We start from the raw sequence: 27852 nt of genomic DNA on the forward strand, positions 1-27852 counted from the left end.
TCTCTGATACAGTGAAGACCAGTGTTGTCTCTCATACTGTACTCTGTTTATGAGGCTAAAAAGGTTATGATTTTGGAAGCATCCGAATATAAAGACTGGATTCTGTCCCCTATAACTTACAATGAAAATGCATTTAGAAGGCATCATATGCACAGGAGGCTCACTGTTATGAGTAGTTTCATGTATGAACTACTTTCTTTCTGCAGTAAAATCTACTGGAACAATGTTTTTTCAACTAGAAAGAAAATGGATGGGATTGGGCACTTTGAGCACCACAAGTCAAATGCCATCTAGAGAAAGCAGACATCTCTACAACCATCCCAGAAGAGTCCAAACAGACACACTCAGTTTCTCAGGTAAGCTCTCAGGTTTGGTGACGTGTCTGGCTGTAAGTTAGTAAACTGATGGAGTGAGATAGTTTAAAGAGTACATTAACATTTGTGGCTCTGTCATGAAGCACGATCCTATTAGCTGAAAACTTCTACATTACAGGTTACAGTAGAGGACAGTGTCATGGTGAGATTTAAAGTTGGTTCACAGCAGACAGTTGCAGTAGTAGTAACACATCAGATTATTTTCAGTACAATTATGTAAATCTATAATTTGTAAATTCAATAAATTATTATTTTGTATTATTCAATCTGATAGAGTATCTGTTTCAGTCAATTTATGTGGTACAAATACTTACTGGATGCAGTGTGTAGGTCTGTGTGCACATAAATGGAAACAAAAGGCAATTTCCTTAAAATAAAGTTAGTTAAAGTTCTTATACTTGAGGAATCCCTTAGGGTTAGTTAAAGTAACTCACAAAAGATATTAGCAACCAAAGTGAGGAAAAAACTTTGCCTGATTTCACAGCAGCTTTTCTAAAAAATTACAATGCATGTTGCAGATATATTTTTTGCAATGAAATTGAGGGACCAAGTGAAAATAGCAAAAGAAAGATGGGATTTTCTTTTAGTAGAATTCATTAAAAATCAAAGGCAACTTGTTCTTGGGAGATCCAAATCACACTCTGTTCTGAGTGTTTAGTGACGGCCACAGGCCTTAGGTTTGCATATGCAAACACATATCTCCAGCCTAAGGCTTTCACAGCAGTCAGAATGCAACAAATTTCCACTTCAGTGACCATGGTTATGCTTCATACTAGACAGCAGTATTTCCAGTTGTTAGCTAGCTTGGCTAACACACTCAATTAGCCTGTGCTAGCTAGTGTCTTCAAAATGGACAACAAAGAGAAATGACAAAGAAAAAGACAGCTAAACTAGACAGAAGATGAGAATTTTCTCCTCTAAAGATATCAAAAGAATGATCATATAAATCATATAAAGAGTTTCCTTTACAACATCCCACATAAATCCTTTAATGCAGCTATTATTTCCCTAAGCATTATTAAGTGGAAATTTTAGGGAATCTTAGCCTAATTAATTTTATGCAACTGGCCACTGTTTTTTTGTTTTTTTTGTTTTGTTTGGACAATATTTTTATTGTCTTTTTAACATTTTTCACACATACAAACACACATATTTAAAGAAAAAGAAATCAGTGAATAACAACAAAACTGACAAAATAAAACAAAACATACTGGATTTAAATTAAAAAGAAAGGAAGAAAAGGGAAAAGGACAAAATGAAGAATAATAACAACATAAATACACTCCACACACAACTATTTCATAGTAATTATGTATCCCAATGTCTCAGAAATTCCAATAAAGGTTCCCATATTTTTTCGAAAATTCTCCTGCCCTTCCTCTGGTTATGTAAGTCAGTTTTTCTAATACAACATACAGTGCCATCTCCCTCACCCACCCCAAGGTATATCCATTTTTCTCCAGGATAGAGCGATCATTCTCCTGGCCTGCAGGAGTCCAAAGTCTGTTAAAGTTGTTCATTGTGAACTAGTAACAAAGTTCTTTGGATATATGCTGAGCTCACACAATTTTGCCTCTTAAGGTACCTTCATTCCAACAATCTCAGATATGGTCTTAACAACTGTTTTCCAGTATTCTTGAAATTTTGAACACTCCCATACACAGTGGAACAGAGTCCCCTTTCCTTCTGAACATTTCACACAAGTGTCTGGGATGTCAGGGGACCAATGGTTCAACTTAACCGGGGTAATGTAAGTTCTCATTAGCCAATTGTATTGCAGTAATTTCATTCTCGCATTGATCGATTTCTTTCTCCATTTAAAAAAAATATTGCAGAATGTAACTGAGCAGAACAGTAGTACAATTTTAAGTTTGGAAGTCGTAGCCCCGTTCATAAGGCAGGTAAAGCAACCGAAGTCTCAGTCTGGATTTTTTATTATTCCATATGAATTTACTAAAAATGCTATTAAGTTTATCAAAGTACAATTTGGGTAGTGGTACAGGGAGTGATTGAAAGAGATATAAAAATTTAGGTAATATGTTCATTTTGATCACATTTATACGGCCAGTCATTGATATGAGCATTGCCATCCATTGATCTAATGTATCCTTCACTTCCCCCACAAGTGGGTCATAATTTGTTGGAATGATAGTTTCAGTTTTGGGGGTAATTTTGACACCAAGGTAGGTGAATTTATGACTGGCTGCAGTCTGTCTTCTCTATTCAAAAATAATACTGATTTTGAATTATTGATGCTGTAACCTGAAAACTGACCAAACAATTCAACAAAAAAATAATATTGGTGACAGAGAGCATCCCTGGCGAGTAGATCGTTCCAAGATTATTGGTCTAGAGACCACACCATTTGTTAAGACAGTGGCTGTTGGGTTTGTATATAGAATCTTAATCCATTTAAGAAAGTTATTTCCTAATCCAAATCTAGGCAAAACATTAAATAAGTATGGCCATTCTATTCTGTCAAAGGCCTGCAAGGAATCCAGCAATAATATTGCTGTATCTTTAGTGTCAGATTTTTCATGAATTATGTTAAGGACTCTTCTCATATTATAAGCCTTGACGGTTTTGCAGAAAACCATTCTGATCGTTATGAACTAAATGTGGGATATAAGGATCTAATCTTTTTGCTACGAGTATTTTTATATCAGATCCAAGTAAACTTATGTTTTGTAAATGTTTTGTAAAATTCAATTGGCAGACCATCAGGCCCTGGCACTTTTCCACTTATTAATGTTTTAAAATAGCCTGTGAAATCTCTCCAATTGTTAAACATCTAATTCCTTTTTTGCATCTTCTGTCAGTGTTGGGAATTGAAACTGATCAAGAAATGTGTCTCGTTCTTCAGAGGATTGGTGGCATTCAGATCTATATAAACATTGATAAAATTCTCTAAAACTGTTATTAATTTCTAATGGGTCTATTGTTAAGTTTCCTGAAGGAGTTCTGATACTGTTAACTGCTCTGTCAGATTGTATTTTTTTAATTCGCCATGCCAAAAGCTTCCCAGCTTTCTCCCCTTGGTCGTAATATGAGTGTTTCAACCATATCAAGCTTCTTGCAGCTTTGTCAGCAGATCATTTATTATATTTGGCACTCAGAAGTAGTAGATCTCTTTGTTTTGTTGTGTCATCCCTTTCATTAATATCTGTCTCTAAAGATTTAATTTGTTTTTCCAGGTTCTCTATTTCTTTTTTTTTTGTGGTTGCTTGGTTTTGGAACTTGTATAACTGATGATTTATCCTCTAATGTATGCCTTAAATGCTTCCCACCTATTGCTGGCGCTAATTTGATCTGTGTTTAGCTCAAAATAGTTATCTATTTTAGCTCCCACAAACTCAACAAAATCTTGGTTCTGTAACCACCATACTTGAAACTGCCAATTAGGGATATTATGAGTTCATTTCTCTATGTGAATACTTAATGAAATAGCAGTATGGCCACTTATTACTATGCAGTCATACCAGCAATATTTAACCTTTGATAAGAGGTCCCTTGAAATAAGAAAATAATCAATTCGAGAAGGAGACCTACATGTACTTGAATGACAGGAGTATTCTACTTTGTCAGGGTTCTGTTCTCTCCATACTTCAACCAAATGTATATCCACCATGAACTGTTTCAATAAGTTTCTAGTTTGTACCTTATAGGTATCGCAACCTGTAGAACAATCTAGTATTGGATTTAAAGTGCAATTAAAGTCTCCTCCAATTATATAAAAACCGCATAAGGTGGACATTTTGAGAAAGAAATTTTCCAAAAAAATTAGGATTATCCTCATTTGGACCATATATACTGACTAGAAGGAAAGGAGTAAGAGTAAGAGAAAGGATATTACCCTGATTAACAACATACCTATCAGCTGGATCTCGGATTGTTTTCATGGTTTGAAAAGGTATTGGCAGCTGGCCACTGTTGGTGAAAGGTAAATATTGGACGCAGCTGAAACACGTCTCGTTTTTTGCAGGTATAAGATAAAATGAACAAAAATAAGTGCTTTTAAAGCTATTATTATGGATTAAAAAAACAGACTTTTATCCCCCCCCCACTCCAAAGTGCAATTCCAAAAAACTGTGCTGTGAAAATGATGACATGCCTGTTTACATTGACAGACGTCCCAGCTGGCCAATGACAGAGAAGAGTGCCACTTGAGGCGGAGTCCTAATCTCCGGCGGAGGCTGGGTGTCGCCTGACCGGATGATGACAGAAGTTTTCGGTTTAATGTGGCTACTTTTTATCATGCAATCAGCCAGTGAATGACCCCGCCAGCGCTCCGACCGCAGTGAGGACTCTCGATTTTAAACTGCTTCGTACTTTACTGAAATAAACTCCTAAAGACTGCGACAGACTGCGGTGCCATCTAGGAAGTTTTGCTTCGCTGGAAGAGGGACCCTCAGGCTCTTGTTTGACCGGGCAGGAGAGCAGGGTAGAACCCGCTGGTCGAGGTGCCGCGATGGGAAACCGGGGAATGGAAGACCTTATTCCCCTCATCAACAAGCTCCAGGACGCCTTCAGCTCCATCGGCCAGACCTGTAACTTGGACCTGCCGCAGATAGCGGTGGTCGGTGGCCAGAGCGCAGGGAAGAGCTCCGTGTTGGAGAATTTCGTCGGGAGGTTTGTACCGTTTATGTACTCTTGGATTCTTCTGACATTGTGAACATGACTCACACTTTGTCGGCTGTACTTAGCGACTGTTGCAGTTCTATTATGACAAACTACGCCGAGCTTTTGCGTAAAAGTCGCCAACTAAGCATTTGGTTACGCGCTGAGTGTGTCAGTGCCTCCCAGTTTCTAACGTTTTTTCCTCTAACGGATTCTTTCCATTTTGGAGCTCGGCTATTCACGATCCATAATTACGCAGATTACGCAAGTAAACAGCTGTGAACAGAGAAAAACTGAGGGGGGTTGGATTAAAAGTGACTTTAGTACAGAGCTCTTCCTAAATCTACACGGTTAACAACCTCAGCTGGATCATGAAGACTGATCCGTGCAGTCACTGCTTCGTATTCTGTCAAACATTTACAGAAGCTGTTTCTCCTTGAGACTGCTGGGATTGTAAATACATCTTTATAGGCCTCATATCACACAGGTCAGGTCAATGTTTTACTTGACAGGTTTAATTATCAGAGAGTTACACTGTATGGTTGTCATACCAGAATTTTGAACTTTGACACAATAGAAGTATAAAAATATGATATTTGATAGTTTCAATATGATGGCAAAGAGAGGAAAAAGTCCAAAGTACTCAACCAGCCAAATTTCAAGCATTATATATTGTAACTACAATATTGTCTATACTATAAAATGTTTGTATTACATTGTTTTAAACGTGCCATTGAAAAAGTACGGATGTATTGATTATTTTGCCTAGGGAACAGTATCCCCAAAAAATCAACCCTCAGTATGCACCTATATGAAAACTTTTTTAATAGAACATGTTTGTTAGTGTTACTGGTAGCATGCCATGTGTATTTGATCCTTTTTCTTGTCTTTCTTCTTCTTCTTCAAATTTAATATATACATATTTCACTCTAGTTGTGCTTTTTATTTGTTGTTATTTATAATGATTGATGATACCAGTGCTAACCGCTGGTATCATCAATCGTACCGTGTCGCCCACAGAGTAGGCAGTGGTTGTAGCGCAGTGGTTAGCACTGACGCTTCACAGCAAGAAGGCTGGGGAGTTTGTGGTGGGGGCAGTACCTTTCTGTGCAGAGTTTGCATGTTCTCCTCATATCCGCGTGGATTCTCTCCAGGTATTCTGGCTTCCTCCCACAATCAAAAGACACACAACATAATAGGTTGATAACTCTAAATTGCCCGTCAGAGTGAATGTGAATGTGAGTGGTTGTCTGTCTCTATGTGTCAGCCCTGCAATGAACTGTCGACTTGTCCAGGGTGAACCCCAACTCTTGGGCTCCAATCCACCCAAATTCTTTGTACTCCCCAATATTAATATTGGATAAAATCCAGTATTGGCCCTAGTTTTGTAGTTATCAATTCTTAATGACTAGTAATAATAACTTTAGTTACAGTAGTTTCAATGTAAAGGTTTGTTGCAGTGATGCAGTGCAGTATATTGAATCGTAATCCCCGTATCGTGATACGAATCATATCGCCAAATTCTTGCCAACACAGCCTTACTCATATCTGTAGAATCTGATCAGTCCCTCTTGGATTGGTGACTCGTAAAATACTTAGTTTCATGGCTGCAGGAAATGAAAATGAAAAGAAATTGCTAGAGCAAGGGAAAACTGTAAATAAAATGTGATTTATTTTTTATAATTCATTAAAATCTATCATTAAAATCCTAAGGCTACTTGTTGTGGGAGCTAAGTAACCTTCCCATTTCAAAAATTGTAAAAATCTTGGAGCTCAAACTAAAAAATACTGAAGTGCAAAGAGAACTGATGAATGTCGATAACAATGCCAAACCTTGTGTTCTTTTCTGTGCTCGGGAAAACACAATACAAAAAGTAAATGGTAAAACATGGAGTCAGTTCATTGAGACGTGTGATTGGTGGAGCTTGTGGGAAGCTATGATGATTGGCCAAATTTGTGGAAAAGTTGAAGTAAAAAAAAAATTGCAAGGTTGCGCAGAATTAATGGGGAGTGGTTGAATTTCCGTTAATTGTTGCGATTGCAACATCAGAACTTACTGCAGGGACTGAATGATTTGGAGGCCGAGGCGTCTCTGTACGGCTGCAGTGTTTCATTTATAATGGTGTGTTGTGACAAGCACTGTGTATAGTTTAAAATAATTATGATACTGGTACCATTACCAGTTCCCTTTAAGTGATACTGATTCCAATGGAGTACAACATTCGCAGGTTTTTGAAGGTACTTCCTTATGTAGAATACTTGTGGTGATTGGCTGTGAGCAAAACAAAAGGATTGAATGCAGGTATCATATGACTGGAGAAGTTTCAATACTACTTGCTACTGGGTTATTTCACTCAATTCAATACCCAGCCCTAGTTTTGACAAATTTTTAACTTTCTCAACAATAATTGCAGCTATTGTGGATGTTACAGCTGGTAGTACTGCGATTTTGATAATATTTGGATTGATTGTTCAGCCCTATTTTCAACAAGTAAAGAAGCCTTGAGCCTGTGCTGGCAGCGCATCTGTCTGCACTGCTGAATGTCTTTGTGAGGCTGATGAATGAGTTTGGAGGAATTTGAATGAGCAGTTGTGGACCCTTTTTGATGACAAATCGCCGCAGACCAACTGTTACATTAATGCCACATGTTAGAATGAGTGTGCTCATCTTATACCCGTGTAGGAAACAGTCATTTTGTTTTGCAGTGAAAAGACAAGCTTTGGGAGAAAATCTAATCATGAGGAAAGGGGAAAAAGACTCGGCTGTGCTGCTGCCGTGAAGGCCTGATCTTCTGAAATATCCGTAGCAACTTTGTGATTTTATCTCCACGCGAAGGTGGCCAGAGAAGGGAAGGCTTTACTCTTCTACATGTTGGAATGATTTCACTTGTTGTTCAAGAGATAGGGAATGTTGATTAGGCAGCCACGTCTCCTTTTTTTCCTGTTGCCTTTTGTCTCTGAGTCCCAAGCAGTGGCTGGGGGAGACAGTAGGGGCATTGATGTGTTTGTGCTGGGGTCATCAGTGATGTCACCAGCTGCACTGTCATGTGTATATGACACACTGGGTACCAGATACTCACAGAAGGCTACTTAGCTGTTTTCATGTTTCTTAATTAGCCCACTGACACGCAGAGGTGTACCGACAGCTTGTGAGATCAGGTTATTTATTTAGTTTTAGTTAGTTTAGAGCTTTAGTCAGTTAGACCAGCAACTAACATACATTTTAATCATTAGTCAATCTGCACTTAATCATCTAGACCAGTGGTTCTCAACCTAGGGGTAGGGACCCCTCCAATGGAGTTCAAGACTAATCTCAGGGGTCACAAGATGCTTAATGGGATAGAAAAGAAAAAAATGCAGCATTTTTCATCTTTGCAAATGTCAGTCTTTGGATATTTCTATAATCTTTTGTTGAAGTATTGCATGGATTTATTTATTTTGTTTTATTTATCCTTTATGTCACCAGAAATGTCCCATTGAGATACAGTGTCTATTTTGCCAGGGAGTTCTGGTCAAGATGGGGAGCAAAAATAAAATAGAAGTACAATGTTGACCACCATCAAATAGATTCAGAAATCAGGTCAGGTGCGAAAGAGAATCATCTTCAGTTTCTAACAATTATTTAAGAATAAAAATTTTTTAGGGGGAAATCACCCTTTTGTGTTCATATGTAAGCAAGGGCCAGAAGCCAGAAATATTGGAAATTGTGTCACAACTAATGGATGTTTCATTATCGATTAATCATTATTGTTTTTTTGTGCATTTATTAATTGATTAATCGTTTAGTATATGAAAAGTAAACGGAAAAATGACAACATGAAAAAAATGTCCTTCATTGAATCAGAAATCTGATGTGTACAGAACTTTTGTTCATATAAAATCATTTTTCTTTTCAACCTAAAGTGCTTCTGCTTTTCTTTTTTAATTAAATAAAATACAAGAAGCCAGCCATGACTTAAGCATGTGCAAAAAATTGTCATGAATTGTTGAATGAATGTTTGAATTATGTATGTACTAATGCAAAACAAAACAATGCAGTCGTCAATCGTGGCCATTTTATGAAATAATATGAAAATAATAATATAAAATAATTAACATGTAATATCTAGTCTGTCCATCTAGTAGTAGTTGTTGTAGCATGATTACTCGAGACTGAAATGGAACTTAAGTCTGGAAAGTTTGTGTAGTGGCATCCTGTTGTATTAATGTTAGTAACTGTTATTTTTGTCCTGGTTTATTGGTGAGTACATTTCTTCACTCTGGCTGTATCGTACCATAATAATTTCAAATGCATATACCATATATTACATGCTAATGCAGAGTAGAAGTGAAAAGTGCTATTTGACTCTCAGTTTGCACTGCTCGGGTCATGTTTACGTATAAAAAAACACATGGCGAGGTGGAATTTAGATCAGAATGCAGATTGGTGTTGTGAGTCCGATACATAATGAATGCCATGTTCATATCAGGCCTTGATACTGATACTGGTTTCTAGTTGGGGACCACTGATTTAGACTATATTGTGGAAAAGATAAGAAGAACAGCCCATCACAAGTTACCTTAAGTCTAAACTGAAATCCAACCAACAGCCCAAAGCCCAACAGTATTCACTCTACAATTATACACCAAAAAAGGGAGCAAACCCTCCCATTTGATGAGCTGTAACCAGCGAATGTTTGGTTGAGATAAATGTCTCAGTGATTTAATTGATTAACTGTCTTGCTGGTTGTTGTATTATTCATGTCGTGCTTTCATAAGTGACAGGAAGAGATGAGGAAAGAGGATGGGAATCACTGTTGTGCAACATCCTGACTGCTCAGTCAGCAGTGGACAACAGGCACAGGGTGTATGAGTATGCATGTGTTCAAGTGTGTGCTTTTCTGTTTCTGTGTGTGTGTCTATATGGCCTACTTACCTTATACTGAAACTCACTTCATGCTGCTGTTCTTACAGAGAGACAAATGGGCAGATAGACAGACTAACATACTCATAGCCTGGAGAGATGTGTAGCCAGTGACCTGGACATGATTACAATTCTATTGAACGGAGTTTCCGTCCAGATGAATGTGGACGTGATGAGACGGGGAAACAGAGTCATGTTTCTCTCTCTGTGCACTATTTATAATGAATAGGATTGTAAGTCAATCTTTGCCTTGTATCAATAATTCAAACATGTACATGTGCAGGCACTAGGGTTCAATTTAAGAGCTTGCATTCTTATTTTGGTAGAAGCTGACACTCATTCAGTATTTTGCCATCAGATTGTTTGAAGACAAAATGCTGATGTGCTTATTTTCTTCTGGATCATATTAGAGCCTCCCCGATAAATCAGTCTGATATGGGCCTATCACAGATGTATCGGTGTATATGTTAAACAATATGCACTGAAATGAAAACTTTTTTTTACAGAACATATAATCCAGAAAGAGATGGGGTGATTTAGATGTAGCACAAAAGGGAACACTGGACAAGAGGAGCTCCCAGCAGGTACTGAGAAGCTCTGCGTCTTTTGTAACAGATTGCCTGTACCTGACAGACAGTATTTTACAGTACTGTACTGTTTCACAGATACTGAACAGTACTAATGTGTGTTTAGCTGTTTGTTTTCATTAATTCATTAATTTTCTGTAACCGCTTATTCCGTAAGGGTCGCGGGCTGCTGGAGTCTATCCCAGCTGACATTGCGCGAGAGGCGGGGTTCACCCTGGACAAGTCGCCAGTTCATCGCAGGGCTGACACATAGACAGACAACCACTCACACTCACATTCACACCTACGGGCAATTTAGAATCACCAATTAACCTAGCATGCATGTCTTTGGACTGAGGACCTTCTTGCTGTGAGGCGGCAGTGCTAACCACTGCACCACCGTGCTGTTTGTTTTATTGGGTGTGAATGCTGAAAGCATTCAAACCCTTTGTTCTTCTACTACCAGAATTCTTAATTTTTATTATTTTTCCGCCGTGTTTTCGTCATCATGTAACTTCAGCATACTTCAACCGATTCAAACCATTCAAATTTAAATTTATTCAGATTTATTCTGACACAATTGGAAACCTCTTCAATTTTCCATAACATTCATATTTTCCGAAATATTCAACATTAAAATTCCGATCCCTATTAAATCCCATTCACCAAAAACTTTGTAATGTATCTACCACAAACTTCAACTGATTCAAACCATTTCAAGTCACAACGTTCATCTGAATTTTTTCCGGAGCCGTATGAGTTTTCTAAGCCTTAACATTCATATTTTCCGAGATATTCCAGGTTTTTTCCGAACAGTTTTCCCATTGAAAATGAATTACGGAATCTTCAAAAATCTCAGTTTCACCTTTTTTCAAACGGTAACTAGTGATTCATACTTTCAGCTAGAAACTCCAAACTGGAAAATATTCAACATTTTGCTGACTTTCTAAGTTTGTTTCAACTTTTTAATCCCATTCAAACTTTAAAAATTATTCACCGTTTTCTGAAACTTGGTTATAATGGAAGTCAATGAGAAAATCCTTCAAACTCACCCGACTTCACCCTGTTGCCATGAATTCATACATTCACGTACAAACTCCATTCCAACTCTCAAACGCTTACAATGCCGTGGACTTTCAGTCACTAATTCAGATTTTCAATATCTCTTTTAGTTTTTCCACACCAGCAGTTTAAAAAACATGAAATTTTCATCTCTTCTCAGACTTCATAATGGGTGTGTATTGCGTGCGGTCGTTAGAGCTAGAGCGGGTGAGTGGCTAGAGTGGAGAGCGGCTGCAAAATCATCCAGAAATTTTCTCTTCAACTCGCCGCTACAGCCACATTGTTCGCTCCACATACACAAATTTTACATGATTTTGTAGGAAAAGCTGTGCCGGTCGCAGAGGTGTGACCGCCGAAGCGAAACAGTTTGGGCTGAGTGGGGTCTAAAAGGGCAACAAGTGCAACTGGCCGCCCCATTCGCTCCCATGTTAAGCGAGAGCCAACATTTCTGGAAGAAAGCAGATGATTCCAGTTTTTTCCATCGTCTTACTGGCCTCATTTTTCACACCACAGAAATAAAATTTGCACCTTCACGTTCGGCATCTCGTCCTCTCGCTCACTGTATGCGGTTTTTAGCTCTAGCAATTATGGTTGTTTGTTAAACAGCTGGAGTTTGAGTGGTACTTTTGCCTTTGTTTGGAGTATTTAAAATTGAATGTGCCGTTGCTTGCAGACGATTGGCTGATTAACAACAGCAGTTAGGCTGAAATTGACCAATCGCCTGTGTGTTACAGAACATCCAAATTTGAATACGGACCTGAGTTCTTAAAACCTCATGCAGAGACAATTACACCTGAAGCAGTTCAAGGTTTGAAATAACTAATAGTTTTAAAAGACTGTCTATCAATCTCTGTCTGTTGCTCTGCATGCCTGCCTGTGTCTGTCTGTCTAGAATTTAATGTGCTGTTGCTCACAGGTGATTGGCTGATTTAACCAACAGCAGTTAGGGCCTCTCAGTATAACACCTGAAGCAGGTCAAGGTGTTTGAAATGAACTGTTTAAAAAGACTGTCTGTCTGTGTCTCTCTGTTGCTCTGCCTGTCTGTCTGTGTCTTTCTGTGTGCACCTTGGACATTTTAGACTGTAGTCTTTTTTTAACTGTTAATTAATTTAAAGTTTGAGTTGTTTCTTCAGATTTATTTCTTTCAGCTTTCTAACAAACATTCAAATTTTCTACATAATTCTAACATTATTGTATTTTCATATCAGCTATTCAGTGTGGCATCAGCTTTCTAACAAAAATTCAAATATTCTACCTAACTCAAATATCATTACATTAAAAAGGCAGCTATTCAGCGTGGCTTTGACTTTTTAACTAATATTTAAATATTCTACATAATTCAAATATTGATTTATTGTCAGCGCAGCTATTCAGAGTGGTTTCAGTGTTTCAATAAAAATTCAAATATTATACTAAATTCAAATATTAATTTATTTTCATGGCAGGTATTCAGTGTGCCATGAGCCTTTCCTCAAACATTCAAACATATCACATAATTCAAACCTTCTTATATCATTCAGGCAGCTATTCAGTGTGGCGTCAGCCTTTCTACATACATTCAAACATTCAAATCATTCAAAACTTTATTGTATTCAAGGCAGCATTGCAGTTTGGCTTCAGCTTGAGGCATTCACACCCGCAATTTCTTCAGAAATTGCTTTTCCAGTTAGTATTTATTCTTTATTTTCTCACTGTAAAAATACAGAATATAATATTCTTTAAAAGAATTATTTGTTTTTTAAAAACAGTTTCTCAGTTTCTCTTTGTCTTATTAGTGATAGATAATCAGTCAGTTGATTCTCTGCCATTTTAAGGTAATTGGCATCAGCAAAACGAAAAATCTCTGCAGACACATCTGCAATAGAGCCAGACTGATATATTGGTAAGCCAATATTATTAGCCTGATATTGGCCTGGCACAGCTATCTTGGTCTGTATATCAGTAGTGCCGTACGTGATGTCCGAAAGTTTTTTTTACATGATGCACATTGCCTTTGTATTTTTTGTTTAGACAGCAGTTTAGTTATTCTTGAATTCTCCTGAATTGTTTTACTCCCTTATATCAGTATCAGTTGTGCTCTAATCTGTAGGCAGCCTTGTCAATGTGGCTGCTGTGAAACGATGTTAGCGCTCCACCTTTGTGAGTTTTTGGGAAAGTGGTGGTGTTTTGACATCAGTCTTATATATTTGCCATCAACCCTGATCTCTAAATATTGCCAGCAGCATTGGCCATATAAATTGAACTGAATTGAATTTGATTTTACATATCATTGCCTTTGTCTCTCAGTGTGTGCATTAAACTTCATCTCTGTCTCTCTCTCTCTCTCAGGGACTTTTTGCCCAGAGGATCTGGCATCGTCACCCGTCGTCCTCTCATCCTCCAGCTGGTTAACAGTAAAGCAGGCAAGTAGTATAGATGAGAATGGGAAACAGTTTGTGCTCTTAAATTCAGGCTTTCCAAGATACAGAATCAGGTGTGTGTAGCCAAAACGAACAGTTCAATCTATGGCTGGGCAATACATCGATGTTATATTGATATCATTACATGAGACCATCTTAGATTTTGAAAGTCATTACATTGTTATATGGCATAAGTGTTGTCTTTTCCTAGTTTTAAAGGCTGTGTTGCAGTAATGTAATTTTCTTAATTTAACAGACTGTTCTAGCCATTCTCGTTTCTTTTTCCTCACTTAGTCATTATGTCCACAGTACTGATGATTTTTATCATTTTTTTATTCAGAAATCTCTGTGGTTAATATTTTGTAAAAGCACCAATCATGCCTGCAATCTAATCTCAATATCTATACTGAGGTATTTGGCAAAAAAAAATCACGTTGGATTTTTTTGTCCATGGTAAATGTTTGCACTATTAGATATATACAGTTATTGTATCATAAAAGTATTGATGCATTATTGATAAGCCTATTGCCCAAACCTCTGATCTGATCTTATACAAAGTTAATAGAAATTTGTCAAAAAAAAAAAAAAAAATGGATTTACTCCGTGTTCCAAAGGTAACAAAATATGAACTCATACACTTCCCAAAATGCACTTGAAATCCACATTATTGACAGCTTATTCAACATGTTTTATGCATATACATCCCTCAAAGTTCCTGCATACATCACACCAGCACATAGGGATACTTACAGGTACTCATGACCACGCCCCTTTGAACCTGAGCATTCACCATATCTTATTAAACTGAAGTTGATCAGTCAGCCACTATGCTCCATCATTCGTCCTCCTTCCAAGTGGATCAGCGAGCTGACAGTGGCCAGACACAGCTAATACTGAATTATTAAGTGTGTCTGTAAAAAACAAAACCTGTCAGTAGACAACTGTTGATCTAAACCACACTGAGATTTAGACGACAGTCTGATGCTGCTGTTATGACTGAACTCTCATACTGAAGCTAATTTTAGCTCGCCATCAGCAGTAACAACTCACTGCTCTCTGGAGGCTCACACTTCCTTTACTTTCCAGGAGGGATGGGTTTTGTACGTTTATTTACTTTACAACCTGCTACATAGCAGCTTTTCTGCATTTTCCTCTCTCTCCAGTTATATGAATCCATTAGTTTTCCCACCAGAAGGGGGTGTTGCCTTGCTGATTCAGGCTGGATGACATATTGCCAGTCTGATGTATTGCCCCTCTTTGTGCCATCTTCTCCCTTCTGTCTTCTATCATGCCGTAAGCGTCTCTAATATTCATTGTCCTCTCTCTTGTCCTATTCTCTAATTTTATCCATATAGAATATGCAGAGTTCCTGCACTGTAAAGGACGTAAGTTTGTGGACTTTGAAGAGGTCCGTCTGGAGATTGAAGCAGAGACTGACCGGCTCACCGGATCCAACAAGGGCATCTCCCCCATCCCCATCAACCTCCGTGTCTACTCCCCTAATGGTAACACATGCACGTACAACCTCTTCTTGTCTTCTAGCTAAAAGTTCTCAGCCTCTGTCTGACTTGCGTCTTCCTTCCCACTTTCCTCTCTTTCTTCAGTGCTGAACCTGACCCTGATCGATCTGCCCGGGATGACCAAAGTGGCTGTGGGAGACCAGCCCCATGATATCGAGCACCAGATCAAAGACATGCTGATGCAGTTCATCACCAAGGAGAGCTGTCTGATCCTGGCCGTCACCCCGGGCAACACTGACCTGGCCAACTCCGACGCCCTTAAGGTCGCCAAGGAGGTGGACCCTCAAGGTGAGCATGCTAATCTGTATGTTTTTTGCTACCTCTTCTCTGGATGTTTCTCTACATGTAAGCATTTCTTGGTCTAATTATGGACAAGGCTACGTACTCTTTGGTGTACCCTGCAGCCATTATCACTCTTCTTCTTTCTATTAATCTTAGCGCAGGAGTCTGCTCATCACAGTAATTAACAGTTACATTATTAATAGACTTCCTGGCAGCATAGCTGTACTGAATGAAATTAGTTATAAGATATAATTATCTCTACCTCCTTCATTCAATCCAGCAGATGTTATTAACCCTTTAATGGGTGTTTAGATAGTTCAGCAGTTTTACCAAATTATCACGTAACACTTTGCAAACAGAAAGTTCATTACGTTTGCTGTAAGTTAGTTTGTTTGTATTCATGATCTGACTTCTGATCTGAGTAGATTGCTGGAATGCACCTCTTGTTAGCCATGCTAGCAGCATTTGGTCCATCTCAGAGTGAATTTAGCATGCTTGCATGCTGATGTTAGCATTTATATTAGCATGAATGATATTAGTTATTTATATTAATGTGCCTCAGCACAGCCTCAGAGCTACTAGAAAGGTTGTACAAATACACTCTTTAACTGTGTGCTGCATGGAAGAAGACTGAGTTTATGTTTAGTGCTAATTAGCACTAATTAATTAATTAGCATGATAACAGACTAAAGTAAGATGCTAAATGGTGGTGAACATAGTAAACATTATATGTGCTAGGCATTAGCAATTAGCATCATCATTGTGAGCGTGTTTGCATGTTGATGTTAGCATTTATACTAGCATAAATGAAGTTAGCTATTTATGTTAACGTGCTGGTACAAGTACAGCCTTTACAGAACTGCTGGACACACACTTCTTTATATTTTTTTAAGCAGTGTGTGCTGTATTTAAGATTGTAACAGATGTTTTTAACAGACACTCAAGACACTATTGCATCGTGGGTTACTAAAATTTAACTGGCTAAATAATGTAATGAAATTATCTCTGTAAATGTGAAAACTCTTGTTCCACATGTAAATTGTAGAACATGATCATGACACATTTGTCTTCAGGCCTGCGGACCATTGGTGTGATCACAAAACTGGACCTGATGGATGAGGGGACAGATGCACGAGACATCCTGGAGAACAAACTGCTGCCGCTCCGCAGAGGTTAAACCACACACACACACGCACACTCACACAAATGTAGTGCAGTCAGAAAGCATTGGGACAGTTGGTTCTGTACTCCTTGGAATTAAAAAAAAAATCTCATGAATGTTACTGTAATGCATTATAAACTTCAGTGTTGGTTAGAGCAGTCAGCTTTTTTTGAAACACATTTGGATTTGGGTGCATAGTCAAAAGCGTTCTAAAAAATTCTTTGGCTGCTTTGTTTGTATTCTTCTTCAGGGTACATTGGGGTGGTGAACCGCAGTCAAAAGGACATCGATGGGAAGAAAGACATCCGTGCTGCTCTGGCTGCTGAGAGGAAGTTCTTCCTGTCCCACCCTGCATACAGACACATTGCAGAACGCTTGGGTACACCACACCTGCAGAAGGCACTCAATCAGGTGAGACACATACATGCACATCTGTTTTATGTAAATCTTAACTAATTTCCTGAGATCGAAATATTCTCTCTGGTATGTTTTCATACAAACTGTCTAACGTAACCCTTTACTTTACTCCAGCAACTTACCAACCACATCCGTGACACGTTGCCAGGGTTACGCAGTAAGCTACAAAGCCAGCTGTTGTCACTGGAGAAGGAGGTGGAGGAGTACAAGAATTTCCGGCCCGACGACCCTACACGCAAAACCAAGGCGCTGCTCCAGTCAGTGCATGCACACAGATGCAGACACACACAAATATTAATTGATTCAAGCAGTTAATCCCTGTCCTGTATATTATGTCCACTCTGCAGGATGGTGCAGCAGTTTGGCGTGGACTTTGAGAAGTGCATTGAAGGGTCTGGAGACCAGGTGGACACCTCCAACTTGTCTGGTGGAGCAAAGATCAACCGCATCTTTCATGAGCGCTTTCCCTTCGAGCTGGTGAAGGTGACTGATGTGTATTTTCATCATGATTATTGTCATGATATTTTTTTCTTGGAATTGCTCTATTATTTTCCTGATGACAGAAAAAGCTATTTGTGCCAAAGCGTTGGGCCTCACAGAGACCTGTACAGAAACTTTCAAACCCACACCCGCAAAGGTGAGAGCCAGAACCGACCAGTTACCCACAATTATCTGCACCTGCCTGAAATAGAAGCCCAGCAACCCAACCCCCACCCATGATTTAACACACTTATAGTTACTCGTCAATCACTTTTGATCTCAGCTGGTTTTCAGTGCCTGTGGTCCTGTAGCTGTCACTGCGTTTCCATAGTGACAATGAGCCCAGCTTGTGGCTATGAAAAGCTAATGCTGTTTGATAGTTACTCTTTGAATGCACCAAAATCCTCCCAAATGTCCGATTTCACCTTCAATTGTCCACAATTTGGTGGTATTAGCAAATAGAAAAGTTAAAAATACTGCGTAATCATTTTAATTTCTGACTTCTCCAAGGAAAAGAAAACATTGTTCTCATTAGCTGCCTGCCTTACCTTGTGAGGCAGCTGGATTGACGAGATGATGTGAGAATCTTGCCAGGCTTCAAGCTATCCATTTGTGTCTGCACCAAAAGTGGTGCAGTCAATCAGTGTCCTGGAAGAGACTACTTGTAGCTGTGGACGTAGTTTTAGGTGTGACGACAGTGAGAAATTTCCATGGAAGCTACGTGTCTTGAACAAACAATGGTGGCTCCTGAAGACGTTAGTGCAGATACTGTGATAGTGTTAGTTATATCAGAACTGGAAAGTATTTCCCCATTAACAGAGGAGCAATTGGCTTAACTTGTTTTAGATCTGATGGTTCATCCAGTCACCTTTCAAGTGATTTTTGAAAGTACCTGCCCTTTTCTAAAGGGTTTCCATGGACAACTTCCCAGATGTTTCTGTGCAACAAACCATCAGGTTACTCTCCGCCCGCATTAAGTTTATTTTTACCCTTTCCTGCACCTGCAGATTTATATGAATATATTCTCACGCAAAGTTTTTTGGGGTCAGCCACTGGTTACCGGCAGGTACCAACCCAGGGCAGGACTCTAGGGCCTCATCCAAGAACATTTTCGGATTTTTAAGTTTCTTTTGCTTTTTTTCGTACATGTGCTTGCACGAATGTGCCACATCAAATTCATCAAACACTCCTAACTTCAGATAATTGTGTAAATGACCCATGTAAACATGATGAATGCTACATGTGCATATTTCATGTTCAGGAGAATTGTAAATTAGCACTCCAGATTGAAGTCCTGTTTTGGGGGATTTTATAAAGGAACATCTATAATCTTAACACTGTCAGCAGTGGAATTAAAGGCTATGCCTCATAAGCTCTCATGAATCCAGTACTAAGAAATGGCACACAAATGCACAGGCTGTACATCTTTTCTGGCTTCATGTTTGTATGTGTTATAGTGTGAGCTTGAGCTTTCATTTTGCATAGAAGAAATCAAATCTCTCTGTGCTGTGTCTTAGATGGAGTTTGATGAGAAGGAGCTGAGGAAAGAGATCAGTTATGCCATCAAGAACATCCATGGAGTCAGGCAAGTTGAGAAGGCCTGCAAACACTACCTCACGTGTAGCAGCTTACCTGTCTGCCAGCCTTTTCCCTATTTGTTTGTGTCCATTCAGCTTTAGAAAGTCCTGCAGTCTTTTCTGTCTTCAGGTTTCGGTGTTTTACACGTCCCTGTTAAGATTGCTAGCTCTTCTGTTTGTCTTTGTTTTCTTTTATCTTGGACATCTGTGTTTTTGTTTAGTCTCCCTCCAGTCTGCCTTCCACTCTAGTTTTTCTTCCGAGTACTCCTCATTTGGTCTTCCTCTGTGTCTGTCTGTTCATGTCCTCCTTCATCTGTGTGCCTGTCTCACACTCTTCCCATGTTTCTGTCTGTCGACCCGCCCCTTTCCTGCTCCATGTCTCCATGTCTGTCTTGTCTGTATGTCCTTCAGGACAGGCCTGTTCACCCCAGACCTGGCGTTTGAGGCCATAGTGAAAAAGCAGATCATTAAGCTGAAAGAGCCCTGTCTGAAATGCATCGACCTGGTCATCCAGGAGCTCATCAACACAGTCAGACAGTGCACTAACAAGGTATCACTGCATGGTCTCCCGCCCGGCTGCCACACCTGTACATACACTCCACAGAGACCAGCCAACTTTAGAGCTGCCACGGGCCATTTTATAAAGCAGTCGTTCCAGTTTTTCTAATTTTTCCTCTAGTTGCCATGCGCTCTTTTGACATAATTTCATCATCTTGGATTGAAAAATAAAGTGGACAAATTCAAAGGAATGCTTCAGTTTTTACAATCCTGCTTTGAAGTTCATTTGTATGAACATCAGTGGATATATTTGAAGGTCCTGGCTGTGCTGCAGTGCACTGGAGTGGTGTCTCTGAGAGGCTGTGTGCTCAGAAACAGACGGGCTGCTACATGTTCCTGTACAGGTTCATTACAAAACAAGCTGCAGGCTTGGTTTTTATACTACAGCTGTAAACAACAGGGACTCCCTAAGAACTTGGAATTTAACCTGGATGGGTGTGGTTTTGCAGCACATAGCAGTTAGTGTTGTTACAATACAATACAATACAATATCCTGAAAAATATGGATAGTCTATACCATTTTTGATACCACACAGAAAAATTGACTCAACATTGAGGGCCTAAAATCTTAGAATGAAAAGACATGTATCAAAAGGCTTCAACGTGACAATGGATAAACTGTGAAAAAGAATATTGAAAGACTTTTAAATATTCATTAGTGATGGTTATTGATATTTCTATGTTTTGTACTGGTAGCAGTGCATGCTGTGGGGAACTTTGTGATTGCCTCTGCCTGCACACACATACAATATGAGATCAGTTTGTTTAATGCATGTCAGGTATAAAGTCATACAGAATATACTGTATGTACATGGAAATTGTTGCAAGATAGTAACTTACATTGATATCAGAATACAGACCATCTGAGTAGATTTTTGTTGTTGGATGCAGTTTAGTCCATCTAAATGTCAATTTGAAGGCAAAGATTAACAAATTACTTTTTAGGTTAAGTTTTTTGCTAGTTTATTTAAAAAGTAAGGCACTGCCAACGGGCAAGTTTTTAGGGAGTCCCATAAACAACATTAAGAATCTACAGCCATGCTAGATGCTCTGTGATGCTGCACTAAATCGCAGTGGAGCTTTGAGCTTAATGCTAACACCAGCATGCTAACATTCTCAAAATGAATACGCTAACATGCTGATGTTTAGCAGGTATGTTAACTTTGTTCACCACCTTAGTTTAGTGTGTTAGCATGCTAACATTTGCTAAATAGCAACTACTAAACACAAAGTATTAGATAAGTTGAAATTTTGACCAGCTGGTGACGCTAGAGGGAATATTTTGGTCTGGACCACTCTCATATATAGAGGTGGACAACATGACAGCTCTATAAAAGTGAAGCCAAAACATCTTTATCACCCTCTGGTGGCTGGCTGCAGTACAGGTCATGAATCCTGCCCCCTCCATCATAGGAAATAGGACATGGGCCAGTTCTGTTGGCAGGAACTCAAATGCAACTGTGGCTCCAACCCTGATCACTATCACGCAGACTCTGGCTCCAAATGACATCACCAAAACAAGATGGCAGCGCTCGTATCTATTTTGGCTTCATTCTAATACAGCGGGAAATAGAGACACATCAACCATCTTTATTTTTGTCAATGGTGTGGACCAAGGTGGTGGACAGACAGACTACAGCTTTTTGGCCATGCTAGCAGCAGGGCTTTATTAATAAATGTCAGACTCTTAACATGAACAGGAAGCTGAAATTGCAGTGAACTCTTAAGAACCTGCAGCTTGTTTCTGTTGTGTACATGAAGTAGAACTAACTAAATCAATGTTTTTTTTTCTTTCTCATATTCCTTGATCTTCATCATTCTTTTCCTTTCTGAAACTTTATTTTTTTCACCCAAACTATTCCATCCCAACCTGGGCTTCTCTCGTCCTCATCATGACCCATGCTACACTACCTCCTCCTCCTCTTTCACCTGGCATTAAACCTCCAACTCCCATGATGCCTCACCACAGGACAGGCCTGTTCACCCCAGACATGGCGTTTGAGGCCATAGTGAAAAAGCAGGTCATTAAGCTGAAAGACCCATGTCTGAAATGTGTCGACCTCGTTGTCACCGAGCTTGTCGCCCTGATCAGGAAGTGCACTGAAAAGGTAAACAGGACCAGTGGAGAGACGGATTAACAAACAGAGAGAGGACTGATAGGGGAGAAAGTGAAGGGTAAAAAGGCATATGCGAGCAAAGAGTGATAGAGAGCAGTCAAAGAAAGAAAATGACAAAAATCATGCAAAATCACCAAAATATAATGAACTAACTTGTCACTGTCTAGAGCTGTTGATCGTTCCCCCTCACCGCTGCTTCACTCAGCAAATGTCCCGCCCACCTCACCCCGCGGTTTCCCACTTTAATGACAGATCTGAAGAAGCCCTTTCACATTCTGATCTTGGACCCTCACCAGCCCACTCACCCCATCAGCACTGCAAGTGGTGATTTAAATAACAGCCCCTCACCCTGCCTCACTTATCAAATCAGATGTGCACTCACACTAAGAAATTTGCCAGCTTACAAATGTCTGTTATTACTCTGTCTTATTGAGGAAGGTTTTTAATGTAGTTTTTGTCTATAATAAACCCTTTTCAACACCATTGATAACAATAATGCACTCCCCCCCCAGCCAGACTCCACCAGATCCTACCTAATCTTCTTCTGTCTCTTGACTTAAACCTGATCTTTTTTCCTCATTCTTTTCTGATTTGCTGAGACTCATTATCAGCTTGAGATAATGTCAGCTATTGTTGACTTTTTATTAACTGTTTTGTAGGGATGTCCCGATCTGATCACATGATCAGAAATCGGGGCCGATCACATGATTTTCAAATGATGATTGGAATCGGGTGGAAATTATCGGATTTAACCTTACAAAACATCAAGCATGGCCACGTTCACGTTTTCAATTCATCCTGAGGTGGAGATTGTCAGATGGAAAGACAATGGCTTAGTTTAATTTTAATAAGTTCCACAACATCAATATTCATTGTTGCACAGATGGAAACAACACCGTAAACATCACAATTTATGGCAGGTGGGGAATTCAGACAACGTAATAGTAGTGAGCTGGTAGTTAGTAGGCTAACACAGGGCAAACGTGTCACCTCAGGACAGCGAAAATGTCTGCAGTTTGGAGGTATTTTAAACTGGACAGCGAAGGCAGTGCAACAGACACTTGTAATGTGTGCAAATTGGGCATTTCACGTGGTGGAAATGTGGATGTGTTCTCTTTTTTTCTTATTATTATTAATGCATTGCTGAAGTGTCGGATCAGGACTCGGTATCGGCAGATACTCAAAATCAAACTCGGACTCGGGGGGCAAAAAAATGTGATCAGGACATCCCTACTGTTTTGTTACAACTTAGCTGCTGTCACTACTAGAGCCGTGTCATTCTCAATTGCGCCTCCTAAAATTAGTGCTTTGTTCTTACGTCATACTTCCAAGTAGCAAGTTAGATCCATATATTAATTAGGCTGAAATCCTATTTAATATACAATCTATTTTTGATGCGAGTTGTTTTCTCCTACCACAATTTGTAATTTGACAATAACAAGTGAGGAAGGGTCTTACACAGTCAGTTGATCACTTATTTATAATTGTCAGTTGTCTGCCAATGTAAAGCTAAGTACGTTATCCCAAAAATAAAAGCCCACTGTTCTGAAAATATACACTGGAGTTTGAGTTCAGTGACTGCCTGTCTTCTGCCTGCCAGACCCCTTTAACATATTTCTCAAATTAAATGTTAGATTATTAATGATTTCACACGACTCAAAAACATTTACCCATTCAGAGAACAACTGATGCAAAGAGACATCAGGAAAAAGTAACTTTCACTGGTATTTTGAGAATTATAAATAACTATAAATATATAAATGTATATAAATATAATGTAAATATATAAATGTCTGTTAATGAGTCGTAAGAAATCATTAATAATCTTGTAAAAGGAGTAGATGTTTATAACAGTTAAATTGAGCAAAGTGTTTGGCAGGCAGTGAGACAGGCAGCCACTGAACTCAAACTCCAGAGTGTGTATTTTCAGAGCTGTGGGATTTTTTCAGGATAATTGGCTTAACTTTATCATAGACAATTGACAGAACAGTTGATTAATTTGGGCTTGTCGTCACTTGTTATTATGATGAATGATGTTCATTCTGCACTCCTGCGGAGCTTATACAGGCTCCCTGTCTCTGCCATGTCTGGAGAGGGCGGGGTGGGGGGAAACAACTTGCTTCGACCAGAGATTGTATATTAAACAGGATTACGACCTATTTAACCTACAGTCTAGGACTCCAAATTACTATTTGGACTGCAGTAGTTCTTTTTGAAAGCACAATGGCTACATATTGCTCCTTTAAGAAAGAGGATCAGATATACCGAGAATGCACCAATAAAACTAACAAAAAGTTTTCAGATCAGCACGTATTGGATAGCATATGCACTGATACTGACATTGGATGATATCGTTGTGATAGGCCAATATCAGCCATTAATATCGCCTGAACGAGATATGTGTCTGGTTCTCTTCCTAACATCTGTAGCTGACAAGAAATCTCAAGCTGATGTGGAAGTCATCAATGCATGCCTCCTGAGTTTTTATGTGCCAAATGTCTTGCCTCATATTTGTGTTTATACTTGATATTTACCGTCAATGTTTGAGTGTAGCATACACAGTGTTTACAGTGTTGTGTAAGCCTACACAGGTGTGTGTGTGTCCTGTAATCACGGTGCCTGCAGCAGTGTACGTGTGTGTGTTTCCCGTGTGTGCGTGTCTACAGCTGGGATCGTACCCTCGACTGAGAGAAGAGACTGAGAGAATCGTCACCACCTACATCAGAGAGAGAGACAGCAAGACTAAAGACCAGGTGTGTGTGTGCGTGCGTGCGTGCGTGCGTGCGTGCGTGCGTGCGTGTGTGTGTGTGATAGAGAGACATAAATGCAGCTTACCTGCCTACATGTATACGGTTTCACTTCTTTCCATCCTGACATGTGTCATGTTTTGCCTCTCAGGTGCTGCTGTTGATTGACATTGAGCTGTCCTACATCAACACTAACCATGAGGACTTCATTGGATTTGCCAAGTAATACACAACTTCAGATGCTTTTTAATGACTTTCATTGGAGGAGGAGCAGAAAAGTCACATTTTCTAAAGATAAAGCAATTAGTAGATTCAAGGTCCGGTGTGTAAGATTTAGAGGGATTATGTAAGGGACACTGTACAGTGAACAGGTCATTTTTGCAAAATAAACCCAGACAGGATGGTGCAGGCCCCCGATGCAAAACGAAGTGGAGGGGTCTTGAATCACTGTGAAGGGTGTTACCTTTTAAAGGTATGGTTCAGCTCTTTTTAGGCTTGTGCTGTTGAATGATAAAATTTCCCACAAGCATATCTTCTCAAAAATAGGGACACTGGTTATTTAATTGTTTTTATTTGTTAGCCTACAAATCACACCAGGTTTTCTAACAATATTGCAACAATTACTTTTTGCAACTACTATTCTGCAGATTACAGATACAAAAAAGACAAAGACAATTACTTATATTTTACACTGTAATTAATAGTGATTTTACTTTACAGAAAATGAATGAAATTAATCCTCATCATATTGGACAATAAATTGACTGTCTTTTGGTTTTACACTTTTGATCAGATAAAATAATCACCATTTGTAGGCTTGAATGCAGATCTTTGGGGGGACAGACAGGACTTATTGATTTATTTGATAGAAATAGACCCCACATGCTTAATTATTCACATATAAACAGAGGTTTTGTTTACGCCCTCCATCTATGCTGCTCAGTGGTATGAACCACATATGTCACTCTCCTGTTGTTTGAAAACTAACTGTAATACTGGGCCAGTCAATGCAAACGGATTTGCTGCTTTTCTTCTTGAATCCAACTCCACTTGTGGAATAATGCGCACATAAACACAGCACTTTATACCAATATATAATCCTCAGTGGTATGGACTGCATACTTTCTCCTGTGTGGTAAAAAGAAATGCTGTAGTGCTGGGCCAAGTGGTGTCCTTCTGTGGCAAACACTGCAAAACAGGTGAGATAGAGGTTACCAAATTAACAAGTGAATGACGTGTGCAGACTGTGCCTGTAGATCAAAGTGAATCAAAAGAAAGTCTTAGTGGTGGTGAGGGCAAGGTTTTTATTGGGAAAAAAAAACACTTAAATATATATTCCAGAAAACACCTGCTTTTTGAATGGAGTGTGGTTCAATAGCCCGTCCATTTGAAAGGCTACCAGGAGCTTTGGATATTTTACATTAATGATTCACGTAAATTGAGCTACCCTATAATAATGAATATTGTAAACTTCATAAAGTATAAGTTAAATTAATACTGTATCTTAGACCAGAGTTTATGTTATTGTCTATTGTCTTTATGTTATCTCTGTCCTGCAGTGCCCAACAAAGGACTGCTGCTAACGCCACCAAGAAGAGAGTCATGCCCAATCAGGTAACTCACCTGTTTACATACACCATACACTGTACCCCCCTAGAAAGCCCTCACACCACTTTAGCATCATCAGCAGCTGCTTTTTCCTGCTGTTCTTTTTTTTAATTTCTTGTTCTTTCTGTCATTGACTCAGCCCGTCTCTCCTGTCATTGTTGCCCTTCGTTGCTTCACATTTACATACTCTTGTCTGTGCCCCTCTTGTCTTTTCTCTTTATTTCCCTTTCCTCTGTCTTCTCTTCTCTTCCTCCTTTTGTACTGCCCAGGGAGAGATTCTTGTAAGTACCGTACCCCCCCTGCACCTCCACTCCATTCACTTCCTCTTTGGGTGGGTGGGGGAGTCAACGGTCATTCAGACCATGTCAAGAAGATTTGTGCTCCTTGATGAAGAACAGGGAAGTGAAAGAGTTACACTTGTGTATGTATCATGACAACTGGATTCCATGTACAGAAATTGCAGCTATTCATTCCAATTTACCCTTTGCGAAGCCCCGCCCTCCTTAGTTACTGTTGCTACACCTCAAGCTTTCCACTGTGGCAGATTTACTTCAGAATTGGGAGCAATTGATGAATCAGAATCAGAATTGCTTTTTTTGCCAAATGTACAAAGTACACAGGGATTTGACTTGGTGATACAGCTCAATGGAACAAAAACAGACAAAAAGTTTAAAAGCCTTAAAAGGTTAAATAGTTAAATACAACAATTTTGTACAGATAAGGTCACAAGGTCTTCAATTCCACAAAGAAGTAAATAAGAGCGACTTCACATTTCTTGCTGACCACCGTGGATTTTGTCAACTAAAATGACTGTCGCTAGCAGAAGTGTAGCTAGCTAATGCTAATGCTTAAACTCCTTGAGTCAGCTGAGAAGCTCCAGCTGACTTTTTAAAGTTTTCATCAGACACATTTCAAAATGACAACCCTTTTAAACAGTCTGAAATGGCTGCAATATAACATAAATGCTAAAAGAGGCTAAAGCTAGCTTATATCCCAGCAAACACTGGCAATACAATTTGTTTATCTATACGATGGACAACAGAAATACACTCATTAATGTAGGAAAAGGAAGCACTGGGATTAGATTAAGTACATCAAGGCTTGAGATGGTCACACAAGATGGCACCGGTGTCCACACAACCAACACTGAACAGACTGAATCCCAAGGTGCCTCAGCCTGAGCTGTCTATTGCAATAGTAGCCTGCTGGTGAGAATATTAGACTCATCACCAAACATGCCAAGTTAACATTACAGCAGCTCTCACTGTACATGATAGCAGGTAGCCTTCTGCTAGATAGTAGCGACAGATTAAAATAGCAAGCTGAACGTCTAAAGTGTGGCTGTATTTTACTCGAAACGATCGGCTAGGATATCCAACAAACAGTTGTGTGTACCCAAATCTATTTGGTTATGCCGCCATCCAGCTGACATCCTCCTCCTTAAACCCCCCCACATAACAATT

The 27852-nt window shown here is 39.2% G+C and overlaps 1 protein-coding gene across 11 annotated transcripts in view; it reads left to right on the top strand.

Moving 5' to 3' along the window:
• The first annotated feature begins 4564 nt into the window (after window positions 1-4564).
• LOC146330942 (dynamin-2-like) overlaps window positions 4565-27852 on the top strand; it is a 37186-nt gene continuing 13898 nt past the window's right edge. For 2 of the 11 annotated variants that reach the window (XM_084711101.1, XM_084711117.1), the window contains exons 1-14: window positions 4565-5003; window positions 13851-13924; window positions 15277-15426; window positions 15526-15729; window positions 16797-16895; window positions 17136-17296; window positions 17417-17559; window positions 17650-17785; window positions 19300-19367; window positions 21887-22025; window positions 24701-24787; window positions 24933-25003; window positions 26341-26395; window positions 26659-26670. In XM_084711101.1, the coding sequence (XP_084567227.1) occupies window positions 4843-5003; window positions 13851-13924; window positions 15277-15426; window positions 15526-15729; window positions 16797-16895; window positions 17136-17296; window positions 17417-17559; window positions 17650-17785; window positions 19300-19367; window positions 21887-22025; window positions 24701-24787; window positions 24933-25003; window positions 26341-26395; window positions 26659-26670 (1560 nt within the window). In that variant the 5' untranslated portion in view covers window positions 4565-4842. Of the gene's footprint in view, window positions 5004-13850; window positions 13925-15276; window positions 15427-15525; window positions 15730-16796; window positions 16896-17135; window positions 17297-17416; window positions 17560-17649; window positions 17786-19299; window positions 19368-19770; window positions 19910-21886; window positions 22026-24700; window positions 24788-24932; window positions 25004-26340; window positions 26396-26658; window positions 26671-27852 lie in introns of all 11 variants that reach the window. The other 9 variants (XM_084711071.1, XM_084711086.1, XM_084711109.1 and 6 more) reach the window with 8 other exon arrangements.

The sequence above is a fragment of the Lutjanus erythropterus genome, chromosome 3, assembly GCF_056507025.1.
Source record: "Lutjanus erythropterus isolate fLutEry1 chromosome 3, fLutEry1.hap2, whole genome shotgun sequence".
Lineage (NCBI taxonomy): Eukaryota > Metazoa > Chordata > Actinopteri > Lutjaniformes > Lutjanidae > Lutjanus > Lutjanus erythropterus.